The sequence below is a fragment of the Nannospalax galili genome, unplaced genomic scaffold, assembly GCF_000622305.1.
Source record: "Nannospalax galili isolate Female #2095 unplaced genomic scaffold, S.galili_v1.0 scaffold995, whole genome shotgun sequence".
Taxonomy (NCBI): domain Eukaryota; kingdom Metazoa; phylum Chordata; class Mammalia; order Rodentia; family Spalacidae; genus Nannospalax; species Nannospalax galili.
In genome coordinates, this window is record NW_008337291.1 from 597,723 (window position 1) to 611,185 (window position 13,463).

At 38.7% G+C, this 13,463-nt stretch overlaps 1 protein-coding gene across 6 annotated transcripts in view; it reads right to left on the bottom strand.

The window, feature by feature from the left end:
- Positions 1 to 1,672: 1,672 nt before the first annotated feature.
- Positions 1,673 to 13,463, bottom strand: part of Ccnt2 (cyclin T2) — a 39,975-nt gene continuing 28,184 nt past the window's right edge. Inside the window, exons 6-10 of one of the 6 annotated variants that reach the window (XM_008832455.2) lie at positions 11,025 to 11,070; positions 9,335 to 9,498; positions 4,655 to 4,725; positions 3,082 to 4,219; positions 1,673 to 2,980 (exon numbers count right to left, since the gene is read on the bottom strand). In XM_008832455.2, coding sequence (XP_008830677.1) covers positions 2,913 to 2,980; positions 3,082 to 4,219; positions 4,655 to 4,725; positions 9,335 to 9,498; positions 11,025 to 11,070 — 1,487 coding nt within the window. In that variant the 3' untranslated portion in view covers positions 1,673 to 2,912. Of the gene's footprint in view, positions 4,220 to 4,654; positions 4,726 to 9,334; positions 9,499 to 10,714; positions 11,071 to 11,188; positions 13,402 to 13,463 lie in introns of those variants that run through there. The other 5 variants (XM_029563235.1, XM_017797973.2, XM_029563236.1 and 2 more) reach the window with 5 other exon arrangements.

Consider the following 13,463-nt stretch of genomic DNA (forward strand, 5'->3'; position numbering starts at 1 on the left):
GAAAGGTCGATGGGAAGCCTCTGCAAAAAGCTACCACACCTAGGGCCAACACACCTTAGGAATGAATCACTCTTTTTTAGGATAGTTTTAAAGATAATGCTTTTTAATATTTTCAAATATTAAAAAAAATCTCATTGAAAATGTATCACCTTAACAGTACTTTGCACATGTGGAATTTCACACCTAAGTTTGATACTATTTTGGTTATTTATGGCTACTTACAAGACTCACAAGAGAACATCCATTGAGTCTTTTCTTTGGTAGTCTAATGGGGCCATGCAGATGAGCTATTTCACACAAACAAGATGCTTCAAGCAAATTCATAGTGATATCAATTGAAGATTTTCCTCAATAGAGAGGAAACTTAAAAGAATTTCTGTATTTTCCTCCACTGTGGTTTACATCCTGTTCCCAGGTTGAAGCATTTGAACAGTTCACACAATCCTGTAAAAAACACAACTGGCTACCCTTTAATAGTCATCATAAAGAATTACATTTACAGAGCAAGAAGTGAATACAGAGCATTGCAAAGTCAATCCTGGAAGTACTAAGCAGTACCAACCCACAGCATATACACTAGCTATCTGTTTAACTGTCCGTCATTAGCACCAATGAAGATTCAACAAAATTACCTCTATTCCCGTATCTCAAAAAAACATTTCTGAAAATCCTCGGTGAAGTTTAACTAGAGTCACAGACCTTAAATATTCACATTGTTTTCTAGGTCATACTGAAAATAAGTTCACTACTTTTCTGGATACTCTACAAAAATCTGATTAAAACCCCTGGCATTGCTTCCAATGACACAGTAGCAGGACCACCCCACGTCAGCTCACATGATAGCTCTGGAGAGGTTTCACATCTAAATCACCAAGAACAAAAAGCCCTCCCTCCCTCATCTTGTACTCCATTTAACTAGTTAGTCCTTGGATCTGTACCACGGTAAATGTATAACTGCATCAAAATTATCATGTTTATGGGTACAATATTATGCCACGTGGAGCAACAAAATTACATATAATGACAAGATTTCTGATGCAAGACAAGAACAAATGTGAGGATGAGCCAGCTAGGCTGAGTCCCCACAAAAAGGCTCCAAACATCCCAAGTTCAAATAACATTGACAAAGTAATGAACAATTATCTTAAAAAAATTTATAAAGCTACTGGCAATTTAGGTAATTTCTAAATAGAAGTAGAACACAAGGTCCAACTCTAATATTTACAACCACAATATACTTGAGTAAATTACAATTGTGCACAGATCAGTGGCTTTTTAACAAAACAGTTCATATACAGAGGAAAAATTGTTTGAGATTCAACACAAGTCGAATCCGAACTATATCTTAAAAGATACTCAACAACTAAAACTTACCACAGAATAAATTCAAGATTAGCCGATAGACAAGAGCCATACTATGGTGCTCACACCAACACGTAGACAAGCCTGTCCTTTGACAGGGGGTCAGGTGACAGTGCAAGTGTCACCTCCATGATAATCTACTGAGATGTGCAAACAATGTAAAACCTCCTCAAGTGCTCTGCCTGGAGGCTGGCCTCTTTTTCCTTAGTTTCCTGATAACCATAAGCTTTAAATACAGGTACAATGCACAGTCAGTGATCTTTTCTTCTTTATTTATTGTTAGAATATAAAAGAATCAAGAGAACATAGGTTTAAATTCATTTTATAAGGAAGACTGCATTTACCTGAAAAAGAAACATGACATTGCACTCACTCAGTCACTCGCTCACTCACTCACTTTTTCCTCTCTTTCTTCAGGCGAGGAGTATATTCAAGAATACGGTGTCACTTTGAATGCTAAAGGAAAGGTGATCCCTGTTCACTGTTAAAATATGTAGTGTCAAAGTTCTCTAAGGAAAGACATCCACTAATTCTTCACTATGGGAGTTCCTGTGAATTTCAAGTCACAGCCATCCTCATACCCATTATTAACTGCGCCTCCACAACACTGCAATAAGCCAACAAACATTTAAATGCACTTCACATCAAGAGTATGTAAACTTTATTATTTTTTTCCTCTTCACGCCTTCAGAAAATCGAGGACTGTTTCTGCAGCCAATCTGGTCAGAACTTCTGAAGGCAAACTGAGTGCTTCCCAGTGTCAAGGACCACCTGTGGCACCGCATACCCATCTAGTAGTGAAGTGTCCCCTCAGCGGCTTCCAGTAAGGCCTAGAGTTTAAGGTTAACATAAAAAAAGTGCCACCTGTGTTTTAGATTAGTGATGGACTCTGACAAGAGAAAATAAAGTTATTCTGTATATTGTTATACTTACAAGCAGCTCCAATCCTGAGTATTTATGGTAATATCTAAACATACAAAAATGTATGTACATTTTTCTCCACTTTCTTGTAAACAGTTGTCAGTATACTGTTTTATCCCTTTATCTGAGACATGCAAATCATACATACAGTATAAATACACAAAAGAAAACAACTGACACTCATTCAAAGCCAAGCAACAACAAAAAATAGCTACAGTATTCAAATCATAAATAACGAATGCTTGAGGCAGCTTAGATTCCTAGCAGCAGACAGCCATTCATCCTAATGTTCTTAGCTGCAACTGCAGAAATACTGAGTCCTGCACCTTCCATGCGTTTACAGTATTGGTAACACTATCATATGTGGAGATAAAGATTTGTTTACTATCATCTCTTCTTTTCAGAATGAAGAATAAAGCAGCACTTACAAATATGGAAGCAGTGGCACCACTGCTGGATCAGGAGGAAGTTTTCCATTCCAACCATTGTTAAATTAAAAAGGAAAGGAAAAGTTGACCTAAACAAATGATTACATATTCATTCCTTGGGCACTTAGCAGCGAGTCCAGCATGTCGAACGTGTCTTTGTAGTCCATATGCTGGCTGCTTGTACTGTACTCGTGATTGGCCTCAGGACCGTGGGGCTCCACTGGTTTCTTGTCCAGTTTCACGAGGGTGCTGAGATGTCCGTAGCCCACCTGGTATGTGACAGGGGGAGGAGGGGGTAAGGGATGGTTAAAAACAGAGCTGTGAGAGGATACATACTGCTTAACAGAGGAGGAAGAACTAGATGAACTACCTGAACTTTTGGAACTTTTGCTCATTTTGGAGTGGTGGTTGTGGGAGGCATCGTTGATATGCAGCCTCTTCCTTGAACTGGAACTGGAGATGCTGTCGGTACCCAGGCCTATGGGACTCCTCAGCACAGTAGGTGGCATCCCTTCGGCAGAGTGCTTCCCACCCCCACTATGCACATGGGAATGCTTGTGGCTGCCATGGTGGCGGTTGGCAGGATGTTCCTTGTGCTTCTCCTTGTGGTCTCTGCTGATGTGAGGACTTGAGTGCTTGCTCTTCCCACTGCCTTCATCAGAAGAGCTGTGTCTTTCTGAGGAGGATACTTTGATCTTCATCTTTAGCTCCTCTTTACTAGGGCCTTTATCAGTGGGTGGGATGGGAATCCGTAACTTCAACGATCCACTCTTCTCCTTTTTCTCTGCCAGGTGTTTCTCTGGTTTGTCAGCGTTTGTTATGGGGAGTTTCATTTTAATGGGGGAAGTGACAGAGCTGCCAGCAGCTGCCTGGCCCGGCCCATGTTTGTGCTGCTGCTCTGCCTGGGCAGCTATATAATGATCCCTTACATCCAGGTCAAGGGTTTCCAGCTTCCGCTTTTCTCTGTATTTATCTAAAGACATTTTCTGGGGAACCACTCCAGGAGTAGCAGAAACAGGCCCATGGTGCTTACTGCTCCCAACTTTGTGAGTATACTCTGGCTTAGCTGAGGAATGATCAGCAACCTTGTCAGGCCTGTGATGTAATCCTGAATGTAGTGCCATTGAAGGTCCCTGCTGGAAGCTGATATACTGGCTCCCAGATAGAGTGGCCTCCTGCTTCTGTGCATACACTGGCTCTGTCCTGGATGACTCTGGATGCTGAGGCCATTCTTGGTGTGATGACAGACTGTATGAGGTACTGGGCATTCCTGTTGCTAGCACTGGCAAGTTATCAGATGCATGGCTGTCCTGAACAGAAATATTTCCTGAATTTAGAGGTACTGGAGCAGGAAACGTTGATGTTGATGGTTTCTGAAAACTTGGGTTGGAAGGTACACCAGTGACACTATCTACTAAAATGGAATTCTGGACCAAAGAGGAACCAAGCAGTGGTGTCTCTGATACTTGTCCATCTACTTTTGGCTTCCTAGCCGCTGCCTGATTTGCCTATTTAAATGAGAAACAAAGAAACAATGACAGCAGAGAGATTTAATACAAATTTCTTTGCTTATAAAACTATATAGAATACACAGAAACAAAATCACTCTAAGACCAGTAAACGAATATAACAGAAGGCTCTAAGGTTTTAGAATTAGACAATTAAATCCTAACCCAGAATCTGAGACAGTGATATAACTTGACTAGGCATTAGTTTCATTCATAAAAGGAGGGGAATTTTCCCATGGGAATTTAAAATAAGATACATGATACAGAGAGTCCACTGGACATTGGAGCTGAGTAACCATGAGCTTGTGCAGTCTTTGGTAGACCATACTTGGAAATACTGCAAAGCACAGTACTTCACAATTTCAAACTGAATGCTATGCAATTGCTAGATGAGCAAAAAACTGATATTCTGTTAAATCCTGCCAATTCTCTTACCCTCCAGTTTCGAATCCTCTTCAACCTACTAGGCGTTTTCTCCAATATTTGTAGAAACTCATGTGTTAGCTCTAAAAATAAAATTTAAATTTAAAGCTTAGAAGATGCCTTTAGGATATGAACCTCTCTCAAGTGGGCAATATTTAAAAGGGACCTGAAGAGTTCACCCCTTTCACTGTTAACTTCCCAGTCAACCTTCACCACATATTTTGAACTAGTATTTCAAACCCGAGTTCATTTTGAAAAGAATATCCTTCCTTCCACCAGATTTTATTTTCTTACTAAGAAAACAATCCCCAAGGGGGAAGGAGGGAATCTCTACAAGGCAAAGAGTATACAGTAATATTTGATGTAATAAAGATCCACCAATGAAATTGCTTTAAAATAGTTGGCTAAAGTTTGAAGAGGATCTGTACAATCCCAAATGATTTTCTGCAACACATTTAATTATGAAGGGGAAGCAGTTTTATAGTGAAAACTCACCAATACCACTGTACCTAAGTGACCAGCACGGTAGTGCAATATATTAAGTGGGGATACCCCCCCCCACCCCAATGTATGAGCCATGCAGGGCACAACCTACTTTCTGTAGTATTCTTGCCAAGAACACTTAAGTCTTTAAAATTTTATTTATTTTTATTTTATGTGTATGCATGTATTGCCTGCATGTAGATAAGTGCACCTGTGTCGTGCAATGCTGGCAGAGGTCAGAAGAGGCTGTCAGATCTCTTGGGACTGGAGTTACAGACAGTTGTTAGCTGTCATGTGGGTGCTGGGATTCAAACCCAGGTCTTCTGCAAGAACAACCAGTGTTCTTAACCACTGAGCCATCTCTCCAGCCCAGAACAGTTAAACTTTGGTAATGAGAAATATTAGACAAACTAGGAATTACTCTGCAAAAATATCTGATTATTTTCCCAATCACTAATGTCTACCGGGCATTACAAGGGCATTTGAATTGAATATGAAAGGAACATGGGAACCTGGACCAGGGAAAATCTGAACACAATCAAGTTTAATTAGAAATATTATTAGATGAAGATCTCACGGAATTGATTTCTTTAATTATAAAACTATTTCAAAGTTAAACGCTTAAAAGAAAATAAATCTCCACCCATACTCATACTTCCTAGCAATTGACACTATGAATAGATCAGCAAATTACTCTGACCATAATTTCATCCATTTTTTTTTTTTTTTTTCCTGAGACAGGGTCTCCTAGTAGCCCCAGCTGGCCTGGAACTATGTAGACCAGGCTGGCCTTGAACTCACAGAGATCCACCTGCCTCTGCCTCCCAAGTGCTGAGATTAAAGGCGTGTGCCACCACACCCTGCTCATCCATTTTCTTAAGTTCAGGATTATAGTGAGGTGACCACTTTCCCACAATTGCTATGCTAAATTAGTTACACAAACTGAAAACATGTTACTGATAGTCACTGGTAAATATTCATCAAGTGAGTTAGAATATCACTTATACTAACCAAACCAAGTCAACTTGGCACTGGGTGGACTGTATATTCACTGATTTTTAGTGTGAACAGCAAGCTCTGCTGTCAAAACAGTCTAGGCAAATGCTAAGACAGTGACAGGACAACACAGAATGTCTCAAAAAGTGCAGAATATATAAAAACTCAATACACAGCTATCCAAAAGCTGTCACAAGCATGATGACTACCCAAATCCAGCTTCTGAAGAGCTGGCACGGAGCTCAGCGGAGAATATTTGCCTAGCAAGTGCAAGACGCCGAGTTCAACGCCCAGCACACCAGACAACAACAAATCCTACTCCAAGATCAGCCTATAAAACAGCACGCAAGCACCCATGAATCTAAATTTAACTATGAATTTTTGGTGGAACTGCCTTGGTAGTCTTCCTTTGAAAAGACTGTTTTTCTACTTGACACTAGTAAATGTAGCGAATACTAGATATTTTTGGGTCTAGTAGAATAAGCGTAATTGTAAAAAACCCAACACATTTTGTTTTTTGTCTTTTTGAGCCAGGGTAGGGGCTCCCTGTAGTGCCAGCTGGCCTGGAACTTGCTATGGAGACCAGGTTGGTCAGAATCTCACAGAGATCTGGCCACCTCTGCCTCCCTAGTATTAGAATTAAAATATGCATCACCACACCTGGACCAAAAAAAATTTTTTATGTATTTTTTATTTTATGTGTATGAGCGTCTTGTCTGCATTTATGTAAGTGTACCATCCATGTGCCATGTACAATGCCTGTGGAGGCCAGAACAGGGCATCAAATCCCCTGGAACTCGAGTTCTGGAAAGCTGGAAACTAAACTAGGGTCTTATGGCAAGAGCAGCCCATGCTCTTTTAACCACTGAGCCATGTCTCCAGCCCTGCACGAGTATATTTTAACTCAATTTCTTGCTGACAAACATTAAATGCACATAAATTTCCTGCTTCAAAAGCTTGGTATACAGCAGACAAAAATGCTTTTCTAAGCATCCTATTTTGTTAAATTTTTTGGTCTTTTTTGTTTTTTTGAGACAGGGTCTCCCTGTAACCCAAGCTGTCCTGGAACTCAGTATGTTGACCAGGGTGGACTTGAACTCACAGAGATCTGCCTGCCTCTGCCTCCCAAGTGCTGGGATTAAAGGTGTGAGCCACCACACCTGGCTTCTATTCTGTTAAATTTTATAATCCAGGAACAAAAAATGTGCTAATAATATATTAATGTAAATTAGCTATATGTACTACACAAAGTGTGATGTTTAAAATAGTGGCATTTCTCCTATTTATTCAGAGATAGAGCCTCATGCAGCCCAGGCTGGTTTGGAATTCATGGTGGAGGATGGCCTCAAACTTCTGGTCCTCCTGCCTCCAACTCCCAAGTGATGGGATTGAAGGTGTGCAACACACCAGTATGCACTACGGAGGCTCTTCTACTTCAGAACTAATATACACACAAAATTGAAAACAAAAACACATTTATATGTATGTACAAACACACACACAGTAAACCTTACAACTAGGCTATATCTAAACCAATGTTGTTTTGGGAGTCATTAAATAAATGACTTCAGTAAATAATAGCAATACTCTAGCCTCAACAGGCTAGCTCAGTCAAACAGAAAAAGGCTGCCATATAATATGCTACAATCTTAATGTGTTGAGTTTCAATTTCCAAATTAATAATGAACTTGAGTCTTTACAGAACAGACCTGGAGGAGAATACAGGTTGCTCTTATTATGTCAATAATAATGGAAACAAGAAGATAACTGTTCCTCTAACCTAAAAGCAAGACAAAAGGCAGATTGGTTATTAATCTACTGACTCCTAAGGTAGGTCAATGATGTAGATAATCTGATTTCAAGGAATAGGACAAATGGAAGCAAATGATAAGGTCCTCATGGGTTTTTAGATTTGCCTTCCTCTGGATAAACAGAAAAACTTGACTGCCTGAAAACATCATTATCAGGAGTAACAAGGAGGACCATATATATTCAAGGAGAGGGAAAAAAAGAAAATAAAGACATACAAAAAAGCATAATTTACAAGTGTAGCAGGCCAACTATGGTCAGTTAGGCAACTGTGATCTACAGGTCCAGTACTGGCTTATAAATTGCCATTGGCTGCTTATTCAGCTGATGTGGAGTTGCACATTTGCAACAGATACCTTACTGCTCCACCACCTGCTTTATGTAGTCAAGTCAATGTCTTCAATAGTAACAAATGTGAATCCTGGCTCCATGTCAACTTTCATTTTGTAAACAGAGATGGGAAAAGTCCAAGAATAAGTTGAAAATCTGACATATAGGTCAAGTTTGATACCTATTTCCTTTTTAAAATGCAGTAGCTGGTTAGAAAATGCTATTGCATGATCCCATCTCTTACCAGTCTGCCTTATGCTTTAACGAGAATTACTGTCTCTCTACAGAAAACCCCCAAATCCCAGGCTCAAAATTTATAGGACTTGTACCCAAGTCTTCCTTATTTATTCATGCTTAACAGTATAAGAAAACAGCACAATGAATATTTTATATGTATTTCAAGAAGAAATCTTTGTTTTCACACTTTATACAGTAAGTTAACAACATCCAGTTTTGAGCTTCAACTCCTAGGGGTGCTTGGGATTAGAACAGAGTATGATTCTTATGTATGAAAATGCCATAATGAAACCCATTACATTATTCTGCATGCTAACTTAAAGAGTCCTGAGAGGGTTTTCTAGACGAACTGCTTAACAAACACTTGATCACTGTTTTGGTTGAGCTAGGATCCTATTTCATCTTTTTTTTTTTTTTTTTTTTTTTTTTTTTTGATTTTTTTGAGACAGGATCTCCCTGTAGCCTCAGCTGGTCCAGAACTCACTATGTAGACCAGGCTGCTGGCCTCAATCACAAGAAATGCACCTGCCTCTGCCTCCTGAGTACTGGGATTAAAGGCATGTGTCACCATGCCTGGCCTTCCTAGGTCATCTTATTTATCTTATTGTACTTTTAAGTTCTTTTATCAAACACTAAAATGGAATTAAACTTATGACATTAAAGAGAGGTTATCTTTTGAAATGTGAATTCCAGTGAACTAAATGTTACCTGGGGTATGAAATGGAGCAACTACAGTGTGCTGGATTGACTAGAACTGGGGACTGTTTCAGGTGGCAGTCTATTAGAAAAAACTCACAGAATCCTTCATGTAGGAAAGGACCTCTTCCCTTTGCTTACCATCTAGCAGCTCTAGGGTAACTGTAGGATCCACATACTCCCACCAGTGCTTTCCATCAGTTGACACAGGAATCTCCCAATTGGACCATTTGCAAGCCAAATGAATGCATACACATGCTATCACTGTGGGTTTGTACTGAAGACAGAAGGTTGTAAGATGCAGACTGGTAGAGCAGATTTAAAAGTGGAGAGCCACAAAAATTCAAATATGTAAAACAAAGAAAAACAGTTGCCAGTGAGAATAAAGAAAAAAAGAGAGAGAGGTTTTCTTCTTTATATAACCATATTTTATTAAATTAAGAAGTAACAGTACTTAAAAATTGTGAGACAAAAAAATCTTATGGAAAAAAAACTCATTCTCAATCCTCAATAATATATTAATATTTTACTAACACAACTAATAAAATTGCTTTAAAACTAAATTCAAAGTATTACATAAAAGGAAGTTAGCATGCTTACAATAAACACTATATACAAAATAGAATCTTTTAAACCTTTTTTTGGGTAGTCTTGGTTCTTTGTAACATCATCATGGCAAAAAAATGTAGACTTCATAAAACAAAGCAATTTAAATGTCATACTATAATCAAGGATTACATCATTTGATACAGCTTAACAATTTAATTTTTGTAAATCACAGAAACTTCAGTCTTCAATATAAATGTGTATGCCTTCCAGCAAAGCCTTAAAGAAAACTTACCTTTTGCCAAACAACTTTAAGGCTCAAAGTGGCTCAATACTAATAAATACTAATCTTATCTCCCCGAATACGCTAAAAATTGATCATGTGACATTTCACAGGCTAGTTTTTCTAACAAAGGTTTTTTTTGAGACAAAGTCTCATAGAGCCCAGACTGGCCCCAAACTACTACGTAGCCAAGGATAACCCTGAACCCGATTTTCCTGCCTTTATTTCCACAGTGCTGGGATGACAGGGCGAGCCACCATGCCCAGCTGACTGTTTGGCTAATCCAAAATTTTGGTTTGGTTCCCTTCATGACAGAGCTCACTCAAAAACCTTTTATCACTCAAAAGCTTTTTAACAATCAATATTCAGAATAGAATTATGTATCAATTTTAGAGGCCCTTTAAATTATTATTCTAGCTTAGAATAAAAGAAATGTTTACTGGACAGCCACAAACACATACTACTTTTTACTTTCTATAAACTGAAAAGTAGAGTTTTAAAGTAAAGATTATATCTGTGCAAACTCAGGCACTACCTCTAATCTACTACTTGCAGTATTACCTGAAAAAAGCCCCAAAATTACATAAATTTTACATAAGAAACTAGCAATTATTTTAAACTTAAGACTGGATCAATGTGAAATTAAAAGTCATTTAACTATAATTGTAAACTAGAAATAGCTTTATACTTACCAAGTTTCTACGTTAAGTTTAGCTCTGTGTAATCTTTAGCTGCTATTCAGGCTACCAAGTTTAGATTTATGCACTCACAAATCGAGAATATGCCACCAGAAAGCACCACTACACTTCACAGTGTGCATTTAACCCCTCTGTGCCCAAAGTCCCTTGTACAATACACCGCAAAGCAACCAGGAAGGTACCACCACAGTAGATGGTCCAGTCTCCTGTTGCAACAAGGGCAAGAGACACGTTGAGGGGGCCCTGCATTAAAGGAAGCTATAGTGTGCTACAACAGTGCAACAAAGAGGGTCAGGATAACAACCTGTTGGTAGCCATGAAATAGGATGTCTGTGCCAAATCCTTGCTTGCTGTAAGAAAAGAGAGAAGAACGAAAACAATACCGTCAGCTTCAACGTGCAACCTCCACAAAGCTCTCAACACAACAAAACAACAAAGATTTGTACACAAAAAGTAAATTTTACTTACTACTTACAAATATCACAAGAGCGCCATCATTTTCTATACTACTGAAAATCTTCAACAACATTCACTCAAATGTTTCTTGCTATCCCCCATAGATCTGAGAAACAAGCCGATTTGCTTTTAGCTAGCCAGTTACAAGTGCTAAACTTGTTACTAAGTTAAGCATCTAGTCAGCTAAAAGTTGAAATAAAGCATTCTCCTGGATTAAAAAACAAAACAAAACAAAACAAAAAGAAGAAGAAAAGATTTTTGAAGTCTAATACAAAATACAAAGAGTTGCCTGCCAGACTTAATCCTAAGTCATTATAAAGGCTGGCTTAAATACTTCCATCAGAAAGAAATGAACAACCCCCACCCAAAACTCAGAGCATAAACCGCTCAGTTCTTTACTGTGTTATTATATACCAATAAAGTATACCTAGAAACATCCTCAGGGTACTGTAGATATTGGAAGCGCTATTGTATTTGTTTCAAAATTTAGAGGCTCCAACTGGAGATAACACTTGTACTCTTTCCGGGGGTGGGGGGGGGGAGCAGGATGCTTCCACACTAGTTCCCAACAGGAAAGCAACTTTGTTATTGGTTTTTGTTTTATTGAGACATGGTCTCCCTGTAGCCCCAGCTGGCCTGGAATTGCTACCTAGACCAGGCTGGCCTTGATCTCAGAGATGGGCTTATCTCTGCCTCCCAAATGCTGGAATTAAAGATGTGCACCTCTACACCTGGCTAGGAAAGCAATTTTTAACTAGGTTCTTAAGACACGAAAAAATTTTCCCCTTCTACCTAGTATTTGCCAGTTGCTTCCCACCCCATGTCCACTCTTAATCACTGCTCACCTAGGTGACCCCTGAGCCCTGCCTCTCTAGCAGTTCTGAGACTCCTTCCCCTCCTACTTTTCACTCTTGGCACCTGTAATCCCTGCTGCCCCACCCTCATGATCATCAACATAGTTTTACAAAAGGGATTGGGTCTGGCAGGGCTGTGCTAAGGAAGAGTGTCAGGGCACCAGAGGTCCTGGAGGCACTGTGACTTAAGTATGGCATTCTTTCCTGGTGGGGAGGGAAGGAAGAGTAGAGTGAAAGGTCCCTGCAAAATGACAACAGCCAATTATGCAGCAAAGTAGCAACATAGCAACTGTCTGGAGTGGAAGGAGAGGGTTTTACAGATATCAAATCTACCCCCTACCTCACAGCCCTCCCAAAAAGAACAGGAAAAATTCTGTTGCCCTAGTATGTTTCCATCTAGAGAATGTATCTAATTCAATAATCTATAGTCACAGCAGCAGAGAAGACTGGGGAGGACACACATACACATACACACACACACGTTCTTTTGTTAAAACTTATAACAAAGAAAAAGTCACTAACCATGAAAGATCACTTTTAAATGGAGGAAGTATATATAGCTACCTCAAGCACTAGTCAAACATGCATGCTTTGTACTCAAGGTTAAAAATGATACACTTTAACAGTTAACTATAAAAACCATTTGTGGTTTATAAAAAACAGAATTTTTCCTGTTCTTTTTTTTTGGGGGTGTGTGTGTCTTATGAGGTAGTTAAATGTTTTGGATGATATATCAAATTTGTAATTTTCATGAAATCCCACTTTAATTCCCAAGGTAATATAAGTAACTTTGTTAAACATACACCAATTTCTTTCTTCATTAGAGAAATAGAGTGAACTTAAGAGTAAATTATGTGGCTTGTGATTTTTCTTGGTTAGCTTACATTTTCAAGTTTTTATGAGAAAGACCAACCTACAAGCTTTTCTTTTTCTTAATTCAGCATCTACAACAAGTTAGCTATACAATTCTGTACCTGTACTATAATGCTAGGAAAGAGAATATGCTAAAAAATATATTTGTATGATTGTATGGACTAGGAACCATAATTAAACACTGTAGTTTACAAAGTGATTCATTGATAATGTGTGATTCTAGGATCAAAAATATGTGTCTTAGAACTCTACTCAAGGACACTGGTTGTGAGACTACAGGTTTGTTTTTCCACTGTATCCATTAGCATAATAAAATACTATCTAGGTATAAAATGGAGTTCAATTTAGAATGAATGAGATAGTAAGGTAAATACTAGAACAACAACAAAACACCACCCATGTGCAGGTATACACTCCCAAACCAAAACGCTTATGCCATCAAAAGTCTTACTCATTTTGTTTAAAAACAAGACAACAAAAGGGTGGAGAGGGTCTGAATATGATCAGAATACATTGTATGAAATTCTCAGATCAAAGGAAAAAAAAAAAAAAAAAAAAAC